The sequence below is a fragment of the Lutjanus erythropterus genome, chromosome 24, assembly GCF_056507025.1.
Source record: "Lutjanus erythropterus isolate fLutEry1 chromosome 24, fLutEry1.hap2, whole genome shotgun sequence".
NCBI lineage: Eukaryota > Metazoa > Chordata > Actinopteri > Lutjaniformes > Lutjanidae > Lutjanus > Lutjanus erythropterus.
In genome coordinates this window covers 16,136,818-16,155,601 of record NC_139340.1, presented here as the reverse complement: position 1 = coordinate 16,155,601, position 18,784 = coordinate 16,136,818, and the positions used below count along the sequence as shown (strand labels likewise).

The following is an 18,784-nucleotide window of genomic DNA, read 5'->3' as shown; positions in this document are numbered from 1 at the left end:
TTTGTCACCTTTGTGGGGATGAGTATACTTCACAATCCAATCTGTACATTCTTCCTCCTGATTTTGTGATACCGTGTGACTTAAGAAGGCGGCGGGCGGGGAGGAACCGACAGTAACGGAGCAGCAGCTGCAACTGTACAGACACAAACTGAAGGGTAAAGGTCCAAAAATCAAGCCAACGCACGGGAAACTCACACAGTCCACAAAGGTCACACCATCACAGGCCTCCCCACCTCCCACTCCTCTCCATCTACAGAAGTCCATTAAATAATAAAAGAAAAAAAGAATTTTTATTTCCAGTTGCACAGTCCAGACTCTGCTGAACCTTTGGAAGAAAAATCTCCTTTCTGCTTTGACCTCGCTGTGCAAGACTTTGGGAATAAGGCTTCCTCCTAGTGGTGAAACAGTCTAGAAATGTTTGAGACGACAGATTTTTAAGTTTTTGTTTTTTGGGTGTTTTTTTATTTTTTATGTATTTTTTTTATTACTGAATCATTGCCTTCATTTCTGTAACTGACCCTTCCTAAGTCCCGCCTCTTTTTGCTCTGCGCTCCATTAACAGTTGAGGAAGCTTTGTACCAGGCTACTAACATTAGCTAATTTAAGATGTCACAAAACCCCCGGCAACATCTTTTAACCATCTTCAAAATCTGTTTTTCCTTTTGGTTGATGCAGACTAGCTAACATTAGCATCATATGTAACTAGCTATCTAATGATTGGTATAGATTAGCCAGCTAGTTAACTAGTGTTTTGCTAACATTAGCTGCCAGATGATCTTTTCAACATAGACAAGAAACAGAAAAAACAGGAGAGGAGAAACTTGACCAAAGTGTCCTGCAGCTACCAAGCTTGCTCATTTGTTATTGGAGCACAGAGCCAAAAGGGGCGGGGCTTAGGAACGGTCAACCGATAATGTTCTCAAATAGCTTTCTCGTATACATTCCATTGTGCCCTAATGTTTTGTTCCTCTCTAGACTTTATCGACCAGCTATTAAAAGACAGACTTATAAAAAAAATCCTTCCATTTATCGATCATTAAATAATTTTATATAAAAGCAAACCTAACCATCCCCGCGCTCCACGAAGGCCTTCCCTAACGGTTAACTACTTCACCACGTCCATACATGCATGCACACAATGCATGTATGCAGCCTCAGTCTCTCTCTCACTCATGCACACACACCAGAACAGCTTCGTGTCTTGCAGCTTGTTCTTACATGAGGTCCATGCAGTACCAAAGCAGAAAGATCCTGATGTGGTTGGTTGTTTTTTTTTTTTTTTTTTCATGTCTCCAGTACGTGGCACAAACTTATGGCAAAGAAGCGGATACGTGGTTTGGCTCAGACCTGGATCCAGTAATATTTGCACACTTCTTATTTGAATCTGCTTGGTGTACCAGATGGGTGAGGTTTACCATACAGGGTGATACAATGTCTTCCAGAGAGTTGAGACAATCGCAGAACTTTTCTGCGACCTCAAACTTACCCGCTCCAGTCTTAATTGTCCCGATATAGTAAACCCCACGGATCCAGAATGACAAGCATGTTAAAAAATGCAATAATTAGCAAACACTAATTGATCATGGTCTGATTTGGGTTTTAGTATATACACAGTCGTCCTTGTATCTGGAAAACGCTCCCATTTCACTGATGAATGTTCACGTCCATATATTCTCTCATTGTCTTTTCATCCGTCTTTATTGTGTCCAGATCTCCAAGTTCAACACTCTCCGGTAAGTTTGGTGGCGTCCCCCCGTTTGGGCGGTGCAGGCGGGGGTCCTCGACGTAGCGTTGCATAGCCTGAGATGTTTCCGGACATGTAGCTGCCGTTTCCACCGTTGCTTTGCTTTCCTTGGTCCATCAGCAGCTCGGGAGGCGGCGGAGGCAGCGCCATGTCGTCCATGGTCCCCGCAGGGTCCAACTTGTTGGAGCTGAGGGAACCTTGGCGACCCACCGACTTTCGCTTCAGTGTCCGGTTGAGGTCCTCCAGGAAGTTGGGCTGGCCTGAGCTGCCCTTCGGGGAGGTGGGTGGAGGCGGGGAGAGCGGAGGGGGATCCGGGGTGGTGTTGCTGCGCCGCACAAGCGTGGGCGGCGCAGTCTTTTTCAGCGAGCTCTTCCCCCATGTTGAGTTGCTGACGAGGGAGACGGGTGGAGGAGGAGGGGGAGCCTGGGGCTGGGGGTTGACCACGGCTACCCTGGGAGGTCCTCCGCTGTGAGTGTCACCACCAGGAGGTGGAGGAGGGGGAAAGAGCTCAGAGGCGGGGGGAGGAGGCGGGAAATAGGCGCACTCAGGTGGTGGGGAAGGGAAGTCGCCACTAGACTGCTTCGCCTGGCTCACTTTGGCCTGGAGCGCCGGGGGCAGGTTGGACAGGTTGAGCTTGCCTGGTTTTGGAGGAGCACGAGGGCCGGATGTGGGGTCCTTAGATGGGGATCCGGAGGATGGGCATGGCGGGGCAGGAGGGGTGGTGTTCTGAGGAGCAAACTTGCTGAGCAAGTTCCTCCTGGACTCCTCGTACGAGGCAGAGGCAGAGGTGTTGACCTTGATGCTGGAGTTCCTCTGCGGGGTCGGAGGAGGTTTCTTTCCTCCCAAACTGAAAGCGCCAGTGGGTGATCTCCTCGTGGGGGAGCCCAGGTTTCCAGGCGGGAGGGGAGGAGGAGGTGGAGTCGGGCCTGTGACGGGGGCTGGAGGAGGTGGCGGTGGAGGAGGAGGAGCAGGGAAGCCAGCGTTGTTTTCTGGAGGAGGAGGAGGGAACTCTGGAGACTGCAGCTGTTGGCCGCCACCAGGCTGCCATTTTGGTTTGGTCTTGACTGCGGGTGGAGAGAGGGGGGCTTTGGGGCTCTCTGTGTGACTGGCTACTTGGGGTGAAGCTCCTGGAAACTGACTGGCCAGCTGCTTCACCAGAGACATGGTCGGGGGGCCTCCAGTGGAGATAGATGTGGGCTTGGACAGGCTGTGCTGCTTGGGCAGAGTCGGAGGCGGGTGGCTGGAGGTGTGGCCCGCCTGGAGGCTGAACTGCTTCTTAAGGGGTGCGGGTGGAGGAGGTGGCGGAGGTGGTGGTGGGGTCGGACCACCAAGGGCAGCTGGAGGTGGTGCAGGAGGGAATGGGGAGACAGGTGAGACAGGTTTGTGAGGGATGAAACCGGGGGTGAAAGTTTTGGGTGGCGCCGGTGGTGGCGCAGGAGGAGGTGGGAACTGGGATGGCACTGGGAATTGCTGGGGAGGTGGAGGAGGTGGTGGTGGAGGTGGAGGCGGAGGAGGTGGGGGTGGCGGAGCAGGTGCAGGTGGTGGAGACTCCTCGAGGCCTCCGTTAGGCGGGAGGAGGTCCCGTGGCGGGCTGGGGAACCGCTCCTTCAGCGCCTGCTTCAGCCCGTTGGGGTAAACTGGCTGGCTCATCATGGGAGCCGGCGCAGGAGGTGGTGGAGGAGGAGGAGGAGGGGGAGGAAATGCTACTCCATTGTACTGTGGAGCAGGTGGAGGTGCTGGAGGAGGAGGGATGAAGGTGGGCGGCGCAGCTGGGCTGGGAGGCCCCAGCTTCAACACGGCCATGGCTGAGCCGGGTGTCGGCATGGAGGGCGGAGGGGGAGGAGGAGGTGGAGGGGGAGGCGGGACGTTAGTCCTTGCCGCAATGTGATTCACATTGATTGGTTTGACCTGTGCTGCAGGTGGTGTCGGAGCCGGGGGGAGAACTTGGTGAGCGGTTGCGTGGAGGTGGAGGGGCAGCTTGTGATTGGCCTGCGAGGTCTTCTGGTTCTGCAGCCTGGTGATGGTGCTGTACTTGTACATGGTGGGAGCCGGCGAGTGGTGCGACATCATCTGAACTGAGGGCGGGGGAGGAGGGGGAGGCGGAGGAGGAGGAGGAGGTGGGGGAGGCGGAGCCACCTCTTGTTCCGGTGGGGGCATTGGTGGTGGTAGCTGCTGTTGCTGTGGAGACTGTGGCGTCTGCGGAGACTGCGGAGGGCGCTGCTGAGGCAGCTGGACAGGCGGAGGCTGTGGCGCCTGTTGAGGGGACTGAGGCGGGGGAGGTGGGTGCTGCTGTTGCAGCTGGGTTGGTGTCTGTGGGTGCAGCGGCGGGTGCTGATGCTGTGGTGGGTGCTGTTGCAGCTGTGGCGGGGGCTGAGGCTGTGGCTGAGGTTGTGGAGGGGGCGTCAGGGCCTGGTGATCCACTGAATGCTGGCTGTGGTGTCGGTGCTTGTGGGACTCGTGTGGCAGCGTGGCCCCTCTGGACGCCTCCATCCTCATATGCTGGAAACAGACAATGTGTCTCAGCTTAATGAAAGGAAGTGAACGACATTTTCTCGTAACAAATACGCTGCTTTGACAGGTTTATTGGAAATCTGACTTTTATCTTTGAAAGAATTTAGAAATTCAGGATTTCAATAAGGCAAATGATAGAGGTACAATAATAGAAATAATGACTTTTGCCTTTAAAAGGAGACCATACCTTGGTGCTTTCCTCGATCTGTGTGCCTCTCTTCCAGGCCTCAGAGAAAATGGAGCTCACCACGCTCTGGGACCGGCCATGAGAGGAGCCTGTGTCCACCCCGCTGTCCGAATGTCCTGAATGGTTCGACTGGGACTCTGGAGGACGACACAAAGAACAGAAAGGCTTCCTGAGACAAGTTAACTCCACTAAACTAATTAATTTTAGAACTAAAATTCAGACTGATCGTTTTTTAACTGTCTCTTTCTCAAAGCCGCTCAACCTGATCAGACAGTGAACTAACCAGGGATGCTGGCAGAACTGGAGCCTGATCGGATGCTGGAGGTAGAGAGAGAGGACCAATCGTAGGCCGCCTCTGTCCTCTTCATGGCCTCCTGGTAGTTCACATACAGTTGTTTCCCATACTACAAACACACACAGTAAAAAAAAAAAAACACAAGAACACAGCACAGAATTAATTAACATATTTTTTCTTAGAATTACTTTTTGCAGATTAAACAAACCAGCGCAGAAACTCAGCTTTGGACGCACCTTGGCGATGCGAATTCCGTTCACCCATTGGTGCAGGGTCCTGACATCATCACAGCACAGATACTTGATGTACTGCGACTTCTTCTGGATTTGTGGATGCTGCGAAAAAAGTAAAAATATGTATTTTACCAGCCATCGAAATGAAACAGCTCTAGCTGACTCGTTTAGAAGCACTTTTCAGAGCGCTTTGAATAGAAGCAGCTGTTTTCTAATGGAGGGCTAATGGCGGTAAATGCGCTGGGGACGCCTGTCTGCTCTAATAAGTCTCCAGGGACCATAAGAAGAATTTCACACATTCACACCATTATTTTAAATCCATATATAGAAATTCACACTCTGTCAGTGTCAGTGTTAACATGCTACACATCTGTTGCCATGAATACATTCCTGCGGCATCAGCAGATTTGAAGTCACAGAACACACACAGCGGACGATACAGTAGAGCATATAGGAAAAGGCTTCACCTTCAGGGCCAGGCAGTAGTCAGTGGGAGCCTTGTATTTGCTGCGGTAGTCCTGGCCGTAATACACGTTGACATGGTCCAGCTGCAGGAAGCACACCAGATCTCTGGACGCCTGCAGAGAGGGGGACAGAGGAGGACGGACTGATGCGTGGTTGACTTTAAAAAGGGACTGAGGTGTTTGCCTGCTTTGTGTCATAGGAATGACTGAAATTTCTTTTTACCGTGAGTTTTGCAACAATGGTCCCCTAAATTTTAATTTCTGAAGTGCTATTTCCCACATAAATAAATCTGCTCTTTCACTCTTTCAAAGCTCACTTCATATTACAGTAAAAGCATTACTTCTAATACACTAAGGGCAAACTGCACACTGCTGAAACAAGCACAATAAGCTGATAATTAGCCTGATCAGCCTCCATCTGTAATCAGCACACACATTATTAAACCATTAATCAAACCAGTAACTAACAGCAGTCAAAGTCAGTTACCGAGTGTTTCTGTAGTCGTGACAAAATAGCGGTTTGAATTAAATTAAAGCTCCTTGTGCTCTCTGAACCAAACTCCCTTTAAGAAATACAACATTTTAACAATTCCTCACAGGTCCATAAAAACACATAACCTTAGAAATGCAAGATAAAAGCCGTCATATGTTGACAGACTTCTTGTCAATTCGGCATCAATATAATGCAAAGATTTTGCCTTAGACTGACTGGATGTATAGAAGCATGTAGGGCGAAAGTCTAAATTACATATTAATGCTCTAAAAGTATTTCTGGAGCACATCCTGTTTTTGTGCTCGAGTGAAATTACTCTAAATGGGCTTTAAATAATTATGATAAGAGGATCTAAATCCCAATGTAGTCCAAGTCTTGAGTGTGCAGGTTACACTGATCTAAATTAAATGTATAATGCTTTATTCAATGCTTGAGCCAACACTAGAATGTTTTTTTAGGATTCAACCTGCTTTTTTGCTCACACAAGACTGCGGTATTTAAGTATTTGGCCGTTGTAATGCAGCTGCTGAATGCTGATGTGGTGTCACTGAAGACTGTGCAGAGAGTGGTATAGACAGAAAATGACTGGAGGATGATAGCGCTAAAAATAGAGCACATGTGCACAACAAATCTTCCCCAGTTTCTGTTCAAAGTCATCCGCCACCAAACAGGAAATACCACAGAGCAGACTGTGTCAATCTGGTTCTCATAACCCCGACCCACATTTCTCCATTCCTCCGTCTTCATTTTGTCTGTGACAAGTGTGCCGAAATCCGCAAGTCTCACTGACCTTGGCTTTGCCTTTGGGGACGTAGTAGATCCCAGAGGCCCTGAGGAGGAAGTAACGCTTCTTCCACGACTTCTTCCCGTCCTCCTTCAGCCACAGGATGCCCTCGATCTCCGGCACGGACACCGAGCCGCCGCAGAAACACTCCTGAGAGAAACATGTGCACGCAAATTGATGCAATTGAGCTTATGAGCCTCGATCTGTCGTAATGATAGGAAACTTTAGATAATCTCACCTCTAATAAAGCCTCTTTATTCCTGTCGGCCATTTCGGATGTCTCCTTCCGCCCCAGCAAATAGTTCTGGAGATGATTGAGAGGAACAGTGAGGAGGAGGAGGAGGAGGAGGGAAGGGTGCAAAGTCGGTGGCTCACCTCGTCTTATGTTAAATAAATTATTCACCTTTACTCGCTTTAGAGCTTTGACCTACTTCCAGCTTCTCCTACACAAACACACTCCCTTGTTCGCTCTCTGGGCTGCGAAGGCACCAAGCATGCATAAACAATGTGTTTGTGTATATAGCATATGCTTTCAGCATTTAAACGCTGGATGCAGCGTGACTACAGACGGCATTGAGAAGATGATCCGTCCTCGCCCGTGTACGTGTGTGTGTGTGTGTGTGTTGAGGTGTAATGGACAGTCACCTGAGGGTTCTTGAACAGAGCGTATTTCTCGATGCGTTCGATGAACATGAGCTTGTTGTGGCTGTCCCGGGTCCAGTTTAACAGGTTCTCCACCAGGTTCTCATGATCTTCAAAAATACGCTCTGAGACAGAGAGAGTGAGAGTAATGAGATGCAAGATGTGCGCTTTTTTTTTGCTGACCTGCAAATGTGCACTTAATTTCCTCCCTCCAGGGAGTTCTGTTTTTTTTAAGGTGGGGTTGAACCTTTAAGCTGAAGTCACAAGCAGATACTATAATTAGATCACAGATAATCATAATACAGTAGATGTTTGTCACCCACTTTGTTTACATTGCTCCCACGCTTTGTGCAAAAACACCCCCATCCACATGCCACCAGTGCAGAACAGAGCAAACCATAAACAGTGTTTATTTGACTGAGGTTTGGTGGAAACTATCTTACCCATCTGCAGCTCAGTGATGGTTTCCACCAGAGACCAGTCGGGGCTGTAGCCGCAGTGGGACTTGTCCAGCAGGCTGTCCAGCACCTGTCTGACTGTCTGCCGCTCGTCCACCATCATGGTCTTGGAGCTCTCGTCCGACATGTGGACCCTGATCACCAACTGAGGAAGGAGGGAGAGTGATTTTTTTAAGAGATACACTGCAGACACTGTTTGTGGAACATGTGGAAGTTGTTTGGTCCATAAAATGTGAGAAAATGTTGGTCAGTGTTTCCTAAGGCCCAAGAAAATGTCTTTAAATGTCTTGTTTTGCCCTCAACCCAAATGTATTCAATTTACTGTCAGATAGGAGAAAATAAACCAGAAAATATTCACATTTGATGAGCTGACATCTCTTAATCTGGACATTTTTTAATTAAAAAAATCAACTAATCGTCCAATCGACCAATTTGGCATCGCTGCTACAAGTTTTAAATGTTTAATGTTGACAAAATAATGTAATTCCTTAAAGGATGTGGGGTACAATATTCTCTGCACACTTCGCAATAAAACCATTTTATGTGAACATGTTAAAGGGCAACAGTCCATCTCATATCAAGCCACAGAATGGGGTTGGGGACGGACAGCTCCAGTGTCCTGAAAGGATAAAATCTGATCATGTGATTGCAAGGCTTGTTTCAAATATTTACGGGGCTGGTATAGTCACAATGTCGTATATACAGCCACTACACATGAAAATCCAATAATCTGGCTAAGGTTTTGCATCCATATGCAACAAAAAGTCCCCATAACAAGCAGGCTTAAACTAATCTGGATGAGACAAATGCACACGTGCCAAATCCAGCCTACGTAAGACTTGTCCTGGTGTGAGACCAAATAAAGCCCCTCAGTTCCTTGACCTCTTGTTTGTTCCCTCCTGTCAGGACCCTGACATCCAATCAGCGTGTCGGTGCAGTTGATTGAACAGAGGCTCGGACCAATGAGAAGGCTGGAGGGGGGAGCTGTGAGACTGAAGACATGGGGAGTCTGACCTACATTTCTCACAGGAGAGACCCCTCAAAACCCCTCGTCTGGCAGGAAAAAACCAAATGTCCCACTGCTTCAGAGAGATTCAACTCTGAACCTTTTATCCAATCCAGCTTTACTTAAGTAATGTTTGTGATTCAATCAAGTTTTAAGACTTGTCAAAATCATATTTAAGACCTTTAAAGACATTTTAAGGCCTTAAATTCTGATTATTGGATTTTAACCTATGGTTGATTCACCGATTTGTCTATAAAATGTCCAAAAAATTGTGAAAAACGCTCATCACAATTCCTCAGTGACATCTTCAAATTGCTTTTCTTGTCCAGCTACAGTCCAAAAGACTCTTTGTTTACTGTCATAAATGTCAAAGAGAAGCAGCAAACCCTCATCAAAATAATCGACTAACCGTTGCAGCTCTGCTTCGATGTCAAGAATCTAACATACAGTGTGAGGCAGAGCTGGCTGCGCAGACTGCTGACAACCACAAGACCAATAATTCAGCACATCACAGCGTTCTGCTACGCCGGCCGAGCTGTACCAGCACTCTTTATCTTGTCACATTGTGTTCACTTGGCACAGTGAGGTCTAGCCTAACACTATTGGGTCTCAACTATTCATGGCGTAATAAAAGGCCACCATTCTGCTGCTCTCATTCACAGAGACAGTCCATTCACTGGCGGAAACACTGGCCTGTGGAGTCCCATGCCGACTTCCCAACGGAGACGCACACACACATCATCGCCGTGGCTTTCAATGGAGGAAGGCGCCCCAGTTGTTCTAAAAATCCGCACCATTTTGGTCGGGATGGGGGTAAATAAGATGTTTTGTGTAGACTGCGTCTGCATTGTCTTTGCGGTGCTCTCTGATTCCTTGCTCCCTCCCCAGCAGACACACACACACACACACACACACACACACACACATAATCAAACACTGCAATGACCTATTTTCTCTGTGCTTCACCGCCTCGCTGTGAATGAAGTTCACAAAGAAATGCGGCGAATATGACAAGACAGCGATTATTGTGAGTCAGAATGGGCTTTTTCCCAAAGAGACACTGAGTCAGTGAGCGAGGAGTGTGTGTCCTACCTTTTTGACCTGTGCCTCCTTGATTTTTTCCAGGGCGACACGGATCCTCTCTGCCTTCAGTTTGGCAGCTTGCTCCTCCTGGATGGACACAGGAGAATGATTAACACACAGCAGGAAAAGCTCACAAAAACACACAGAAAGCCCTGACAAAAATCTTGATTTCACCGCCTTGCCTCATCCTCCTCGCTTATGTCTTTCATTATTGTCTGGCAGGAATAAGACATCATGCACACACAACTTCATTAAATAGTAAGCAGCCTTCTAAACCGTTTAAACGCACGAGCCTCGGGCGCGATGGCGCATGGTGTCAATCCAATCCTCCCATGCCTTGGCTCGCTTACCTGCCCCCTCCAACAAGATGCCATCACCTCCATTCCGCAGGTAGTGTTTCCCTCCACGTGTGTGCAGAAAAGTGGGTGTGTTTGATCACGACTTGTGTGTGAATATTGGATCAAACCAAATAAAACACAGTGATGGCGAAAACCGCCGCTATTGCGCCATCGCTCCCTCAAATATGGCGCTCCGCTCGCCGTCTACGGTTCCATATTGGATTCATATGGAAGCTGCAGCCGCTTCCTTTGATCTCGCTATACAGCAGCGGAGGGGAAACAATGGTAGAAGATCCCCGAAGGGTGAGAGGCTGCGGATGAGTGTGGGATCAGTTCGGAAAGCCTCTATGCCCTCCAAGCAGGGATGCAAGGATCTCCTGGAAGGATCATGCTCGGATCTGAAGGGCGAAAATGAGAAAAATGTCCAGATTCGTCCATAATTGGAGACAAAATTGGTTGCCTTTACATTGCAAGAAGCAAACCTTTCACAGTAAGCTTTTGGTGTATAAAAAGTTACTCCAAAATGATCCTCAGTGGTTGAAATTCATCCGTCCATCCACGTCTTCCACCAGCTGAGACTTCCTGACAGCGCAGGTTCACCGACTCGCAGACATGTGCGCCCGAGACGAGCACAACTTGACTAAAACCCCAAGTGAGACAGTAGGGAGGACGCCCCTCCCCCCTTCTACCCTCCCACCCTCTCTTCCTGCCTCCTCTCCCCACTCTCCATCACTTCTCCCTCTATATATATCAGATGCAGAGGGCTTGGGAGCGTGCCCAATCGATGGAGCATAATCCCAGCACGAAAAGAGCAGAATGAGGGGGTCAGCCAACCGACGAGCCCCCACTCTACCCTTTTACCCAACCAGGACGAGGCGGGGAGACCGTGACCGACGCTGGCGCCCGCAGCTAACCTCCAGTGACAAGGACGGAGAGTGGAATTTGGGTGAATGAGAAGCCGAGGTGCTGAATATTTGAAGTCATGTGCGCGTGTACACAAGCAAGAGGGCTCCCCAAGCCTCTTAACCCCCCCATTACCCACCCCCACCCTCTCCTTGACCCAGACTACCTTTTCCACATGACCAGCTCCGGAGCACATGCATGTTACCGCAATAAAGGCGACACTGTGTTTGGCCAACGCATAGTGGCAGGCTTTTAGCCAGCCGAGTGTGAGCGTGTGAGTGTGAGGAGAGGTCACGGGAGGTTTTTGAGATTACAGTGCCGAGTCAATCTGAGTCACACTGCAGGTTTAGCCCCGTAATTGTCAGCGTGGCCCCCTTCTCCCCCTCCTATTATTTCCTCTCTGCATGACACCTCCGCCCTGCTTTTTATCAGACATAAGTCTGATTCCTATTCCACAGGCGTTTTCCCCCTTCCACTTTCACACTCAGCCACACCACAGCCAATTTTAAAAAGGCTCTTCTGCCGAGCCTGGAAAAAAAAAATCTTGGCACTCCTCTCCCTTTGATGTTTTTCCACTCTCTCCTCTCTCTGCACTCGCTTGTTCCCAAACATCCCGCGCTCATTCAGTATTCGGATTTTTCGCGAGCGAGGAGAGGCGATCGCTGCTCCCTTTCTCTGGTGAGAAGTGTAACACCAACACATAAACTCCCTCTCAGCCCGTACGCCGCCGGCACGCTATCCTCTCCCCCAGTTTAACAACCGCTTGAAAGTTCTCTGCATACACCAACAGGCCCAGAGCTGATATGCCAGAAAATGTTAGAAACTGCCCTTTCAAGGTTTTGGCTGCAAAATCTGAGGGCAGATGAATTGTGTGGATATTACTGTGAGAGTCAGCCAGTGAGAGTCACTGCTGGCAGCCATTATATTCAAATAAATGGAGATAAATGAAAGGGGTTTGGAAGGAAATCTGCGGTTCAGTGCCAATAACCTCTAATGGGGATCTTTCAGTTTACTTTAACATGAATAGCACAAGTCTATCTTCTCAAGCCTTTAAACTGGAGGGAGACTTTTTAGGGGTTTCTTACGATGAAACAAAGCCCAAATGAGACAAATTGAAGACAGCAAAAGGGTTATATCACTGGTCTGGAAGCTTCTAGAGAATAGTTTGGATTATTTTCAGGACCTAAAGGAGAAAGATGTAATATATTTAGAATAATAAATCATAAAATGACTATGCTATGTCATCAGAGGTCAAGTTGAAGTACTCCCTTCTCTGACAACAATACCCTCCTTTGAAAGTGTTTTTGCATGCCTGTTTCATGTCAATTAAAGTTCAAATTAATGCCAAATGTTCACTGAATGAGTGTCTGTTTATGAGAAATAAGAAATCATTAATAATCTTGTAGAGGGAGTAGATGTTTACAACTGTTAAACTGAGCAAAATGTTAATGGTGTCTGGCAGGCAGTGCAAATACCTGACGAGCACGATGTGAAAATATCGTGAGAGGAGCGAGAGGTGAAGGTGGAGCCAGAACATTTTCACATCTAAAGCGGCGAGAGTCTGCGATTGTTGGAACAGTGGAAAGACAAGATGGTTTTAACGAGGTTTATTTTGTTTCTGTGTGAGTGTTTTATGGTGATAGAATTAAAGTTTCTGGTCTCTCTGTAGGGATCCTTTCCATAATGTTGTCAAACAATCCGAGCCTGTCAGTGTAACCCTCATACCGCCTATGATTTGTACCATTTGTGCTTTGTTTAATATTCAGCAAATGCTCTCGGGTTGTTAAATCTCAACAGGATGGAAGAAACTCTGGCCTCTGTCGTCGATCTCTACTGGAATCTCCCGCTTTGCACTTGGAAAAGACGCCACATATGTGTCATGTACAGAGTAAATCACAAGCAACGGTGGCCAACTTTAAAACACAAATGTGCACACATCTGATCAACATAAGCTTTGCAGGAGAGCCAAAGGCGGCGACCGATACATTTGCTGGGAAAACTGACGGCTGCCAAGAGCGTTACAGTAAAACAGAGTGGGAACCAACACACGATGGATAAACAGATGTGAAAGATACTGTATGTCAGACAGCGGAGCACAGAGGGCTCACATATCAGATTATTCATGTACATTTAAAGTATATGTATGTAAAAGAAAAGCAAATGCAAAGGAGCGCTTCATTGTCCAGATTTTTCAAATGCAAACATCGATGCAGCCGTGAGGAAAACGCAGCGACGTCGGTTTCTCAAAGAAAGCTTGGCTCCGTCACCAAGAGGCACATGGGAAGATGTTTTATTTCATTTCCAACTGATAAATTACTTAAACAATTACTCTGTTATAAAAACTGTTGCAGTTCACCCTTCTGTTGAATTGTTGCAGCTCTAATAACAGTATTTCATAAACAGCCCCCCTCACAAGCTTTCCTTTCTCAATGAAGACAGAGTGCAAATCAAAAGCCAACACGGAAAAAGAGAGAAAGAAATGAATGAAAAAGGGGACCAATAGACAAAAGACCGCCTGCCACAGAAAGATGAACGTGGAAGCAAAACAATCAGTGTTTAAGCATTGTGCAGTGTGTGACGGTAAATGCTGAAAAATGATGGAAGGGAAAAATCCATTCTGATACTCTTATCAGGTTAGACATTTTCTGATTTCATTTTAATTTCCCGTTATATGGTGCTGAAATTCATTTTTTGGAGCACGCCCAGTTCCTCCAAACATTTCTTATCATTTGTGCATTCCTAAATTTCCAAATTTGACAGTTCTCATGATACATCTGACCCTGTTGGAGGCAACAGCTGTGTTGCCTTCCAAAGAAGAAGAAAAAATAATGTGAATTTGGTGCGTTCATCGGCTGTTTGACAACCGCCCATAAACCTCCAAAAAGAGTGGAAGAATGGAAGAGGAAGAAGAAGTGAAAGAAGAAGAGAAGATGAAGAATTAGAGGAAAAAAACAGGTGGCAGAAGAGGTGAAAGACAGAGAAGACGAACGGGAAGAAGAGAAGAGAAAAAAATGGAAGAAGCAGAAGTGGAAGAAGAAAAGGAAGAAGTGGAAGAGGAAGAAGAAGTGGAAGAAGACTTAGATGAAAGACAAAAAAGACAAAAAAAACAGCTAAAGCCATTAAATTGAGGAAGATATTTTGAATTTCAGCCTTTTCTGCAAAACTTCCAAGATGCACATAAAAACACGTTGATGGAAACACGGCTGATAAATTAATTGTTTTTTAATAGTTGTTTTAGTTCTACTCATGGATTTTTCCACTTATACACATGCAAAGCAGAGGAGAGGAGCAGTGTGCGCACAAACACACACACACAGACAGACAGGAGAGAAAAAACGAAGAAGCGAGTGTATGAGGAAGTCACCTTGGTCAGGAGGTGAGTAGGCTTTCCAGCTATGCTTTTCAGAATGAGCGAGGTTTCTCGGTCCAGATAGGAGTGCTTTGGGTGAAGAGAGGAGAGGGGCGGGTAAAAAAAGAGAGAGCAGAGGAGACAGACAAAATATAGAGAAGTCAGTGCCAGATGATTCTTGGGAGGCTTATTATTAATCGCAGGTGTTTTTGATCTTTTTTGTATCAAAAGAAGCGTGGAAGAGAAGAAAAGTTTCCGTAAATGGAGCGCTCAGCAGTTGTGGTTGTCATTAGCTGCAGCTGTGGGTAAAGAGGCAATGATTGTGAGAAGTACTGGAGATAAATGTACAGAGCAATCATGACAGGAGTGGAGGAATACATCATGTACCGCGTACTGTGGCTAACCTACAGTCTACAGCTACTTTCACAAACATACACACGGTCCCTCTTTCACACCAAACACACTTAAATGCATTACACACAAACTAAAGGCTGCACACTTTCGCTTAAATTCTGATGTTCTGCTGATTAAAATTCAATTAAAAGTCAGTTAAAATTATTATCTATCAGCATTAATAGGCAGAAGTGAGCAGAAATGGTTCAAAAGTGACAATGCTTCTCACTTGAACAACAGCGGAAACTAAACTTCTCTAAAATGACTACACTCTTAAGTGATTAATCTGCAGCCTTACTTGTGCAAATGCCAAAATGCATGCATGCACGCACACATGCAGTCTCACACACACACGCGTGCACTTACAGTGGCCTGATCCGTTTCACCCTCTCGCGAGGTGAAGTCAAGCTGCCGCCTGGCCCGTCGCAGCGTGACATGCTGAGGGGGGAACCAGGTGGAGGTGCAGGCAAGGTGTGTGTGGGTAGAGAGGCCACAGGTACAGGAAAGGATGCAAACACAGATAAAGTGATCACATGCAGCGGGAGCAGGGGACATGCGAGATATTAAACGTGTTAACGTGAAAATGTCTGCCTCTCTAATCCTCTCCTACAATTACCCTTAACAAACATATCCATTTATGTCGAGTAGGTAACACTACACTTGAAGGGGTGTGCATATGACTGACATAACACCGTCATAACCATGACACCTGTCACGATATGAAAGTCTTTATGAATGTTTATTTATGACAGGTGGTATTATGTGTAATTCAGTAATTTGTTTCATTTTTAAAGCAAAGTTGAAATAGTTTGAGATGTCTTTGTTAAGACAACTTGACATTAACCCACACTGTCACTGTCTATGTTATAACAACTTGACATTGACCCAGACAATGTAATCTATTAATGTCTTTGTTAAGATAACTTCACATTAATCAAGACAAGGTTACCTGTTATAAACATGCCATAGTAGGCCTGATTATCGAACTATTCAGCTTCATGTGTTAACACTGCATTTAACTGTCATGGTCGTGAGAACCTTATAACTGTCATATGTATTTTCCTTAATCTCAATTACAGTGATACAACTTCATTTTTGACTTGCCATTAAGATGTCATTAAGAGTCATTAAGCTGTCAACAAGACATAAATTAAAACGACATAATTGACCAAATGAGACTTGATGACAGTCATTAACATTCATAGACTCCTTCATATTCATAGCAAGCATCATATCATGGTTATCACTGATGACGTCATTTGATCAATTATGTCACAATATACAGCCGTGAACATTCATAAAGACTCTGTCATGTTCATGACACATGTCATGGCGTAGTTATGTCAGTCTTATGCACACCTCTTCAAATAAAAAGTTACTGTAGAGTTTATTAACTTAAGTCTTTGCTTCTGAAAAAGGTTAAACTCCTCTCTAACGAACCTTAGAGGACCTTCTGCTTTTGTTAGTGAGTCAAGATGCTTAATGAGTGAATAAAGGAATTCAGAAATCGTTGATGTAAACATTGTAATCCAGTTAGGCCTTATAAGAGATCACAATGTTTTCATTAACGCACCATCCGATGCACAACACACGGGCCGTATTGTGCATCGACTCAGTGCACGTCAGGCATGCAGTTTGTTCCAAACGTCATGCTGTGTGGTTAAACATGCAGGACCAGAGCTGGACTGAGGTCAATTCAGGGTGCTAGAGATTCTTTTTTTTTCATATTTAAAATAAAACCTGAGAGTGACAGAACTGAATTGACCCCACACCTGATTCACACACGTTTCACTTACCATCACATGTGGAAATGAACACATTTCTTTCGCGCTGTGGCTCACACACACTTCCTGATTAGCTGATAATACTATCTCTGTCTCTTTAATATCCTCGGTGTGTGTTTCTGTGTGTATTTAAGCGTCAGTCATACCTCTGTGCTGGTCTGGTTCTGTCCTTGCGTGCTCGGGCTGCTCTGGCCCTCCACCTCTCCGCCCGTCGTCACTTTATCGATGTCCAGCGAGTCCATGCTGGACGCCGAGGCACACGCCGAGTTCACGCTGGACCGCTGGGACTGAGCCTCCTGCTCGCTGACCGCGCCCACCGAGCCCGTCCTCCGGTGCTGCCCGCCGGCGGACGACCCCGACGAGGGCCGCCGCAGAGTGGTGGAGGAGAAAGAGGAGGAGGAGGAGGTGGTGGAGGAGGAGGAGGAAGAGGTCTGACGCGCCGCTTCGTCCATGCTGAGGGAGGCCTTCTCCAGCTGAGAGGTGATGTCAGCCAGGGAGATGTTGGAGGCCGGGGGGCGGGCGCTTACACTGCCACCTCGTACCGTGTTGGCTGGCGATGCTCGGGTACTGCTACTGGCACTTCCTGTTGGAGAGTTCAGAGTTTAAAGGCAGCTCAAATGGACTAGATGATTGTTTTAAGAGTACAACCCCACTTCTAATAAGTCAAGCTGTCCCTTTAACAAATGAGAACATGACTAAAATAAATGACTGGAAGTATATATGTCATATCGGTGGTGTTGCCGTTGCTCGCTAATGCTAAAGAATACATCTTTGCTACAAACAGGATGCTGCTAATTGTCCAGCTCTTCCTCCTCTATATTATTAACCCTCATGTGTTTGTTTTGTCTTTAGTACAAAGGAAATACAAGCTGGAAGAACAACAAAGTCGGACGACGTGTAGAATACAAAGGAGAAAGTTCTATGACTGGTGGAGGAATTCTTTTATTGTTCTTAAAATACAACATGACTAAAAGCGCATTATTCTGTACCTCCGCTGCTCCCCCCTCCACTGGTGCCTGTGTGCTTGGTGCTGGCACTGCGCCCCCCGGCCCGCTGCTGCCCTTTGTTCTGGCCGCGAGACGTGGAGTTCGGTTTGGAGATGGTGTTGAGCTCCTGCTCGATGGAGCACAGGTCAGCCATGAGGGCGTCCAGGTCCACGGTGTCGCCCTGGTTCAACGCCTCTGCAGGGATAAAGAAGCAGGGGGAAGGGTTTAATGACTTAATTTATTTGATTTTTATTTTCTTGTTGTGTGGTGTCATACTGATGAGTGAGGTCTCACCGTTTATGTTGTACATTGAGAAGCGGTAAGAGAAGTTGGCCATGTTGGTCTCCTGCCTGAGAGGAGGCTTCTGCAGTGCTTTCTGCGGCCTGCCATCATCCAGACTCTGCACACACACATGCAAAACATGAGGTGCACAAATGCAAAAATACTCATTCTGACATTACAGTCAAAGTACAGGATCTAAGCAACCATGTCTGCTTGCTAGACTTCTTAGTCACACACACACACACACACACACACACACACACACACACACACACACACGCTCACTCAGACCTGCTCAGCACACAATATGAAGTGGTGGTGGGAGAGGGTTGCTAGGATACAGTATAGGGAGACAGGATTAGCAGTGTTAAGGTTGCTATGGATACAGTGCCTTCCTTCCTTTCTGTCTGCTCTTCTACCTGTGTGAGTCTGTGTCACCAACCACCCCCTCTTAATGTGTGTGTGTATGTGTGTGTGTGTGTGTTTTGACCTGTGTGAGCTTGTCCAGCTCTCCCAGCCAGGCTCCAAACATCTTGTCCAGGTCCTGGTCCTCCTTGTCGCTGTCCTCCTCCGCTCCATGGTCCAACTCGTCATCTGATACTTGATCCATCTACACGCACACACACATAAAGAAACAGAGAACAGCGATTGAGAAACTGTCAGATGATTCCACACATGTACACAAATTCACACGCCACCAGATCACACCCACATAGCAGGGATGATCTAAAGGGGGGGAAAAAAAGCCTCCAGCTCAACTCATGCAGCCTCACTGCCTGTTACCATGACAACCATCCACGGACCCCTAGCGGGCACCCTGTGCTGTCTACTCGGCGGAGTGCCCTGTGG

At 47.0% G+C, this 18,784-nt stretch overlaps 1 protein-coding gene across 4 annotated transcripts in view; it reads right to left on the bottom strand.

Moving 5' to 3' along the window:
• Positions 1–725: 725 nt before the first annotated feature.
• Positions 726–18,784, bottom strand: part of raph1b (Ras association (RalGDS/AF-6) and pleckstrin homology domains 1b) — a 48,306-nt gene continuing 30,247 nt past the window's right edge. Inside the window, exons 3-18 of one of the 4 annotated variants that reach the window (XM_084713295.1) lie at positions 18,426–18,545; positions 17,948–18,053; positions 17,657–17,848; positions 16,814–17,250; positions 15,250–15,321; positions 14,506–14,580; positions 9,910–9,987; positions 7,797–7,956; positions 7,357–7,478; positions 6,950–7,015; positions 6,718–6,861; positions 5,438–5,548; positions 4,974–5,072; positions 4,726–4,846; positions 4,443–4,579; positions 726–4,243 (exon numbers count right to left, since the gene is read on the bottom strand). In XM_084713295.1, coding sequence (XP_084569421.1) covers positions 1,721–4,243; positions 4,443–4,579; positions 4,726–4,846; positions 4,974–5,072; positions 5,438–5,548; positions 6,718–6,861; positions 6,950–7,015; positions 7,357–7,478; positions 7,797–7,956; positions 9,910–9,987; positions 14,506–14,580; positions 15,250–15,321; positions 16,814–17,250; positions 17,657–17,848; positions 17,948–18,053; positions 18,426–18,545 — 4,563 coding nt within the window. In that variant the 3' untranslated portion in view covers positions 726–1,720. The remainder of the gene's footprint in view (positions 4,244–4,442; positions 4,580–4,725; positions 4,847–4,973; positions 5,073–5,437; positions 5,549–6,717; positions 6,862–6,949; positions 7,016–7,356; positions 7,479–7,796; positions 7,957–9,909; positions 9,988–14,505; positions 14,581–15,249; positions 15,322–16,813; positions 17,251–17,656; positions 17,849–17,947; positions 18,054–18,425; positions 18,546–18,784) is intronic. The other 3 variants (XM_084713297.1, XM_084713296.1, XM_084713298.1) reach the window with 3 other exon arrangements.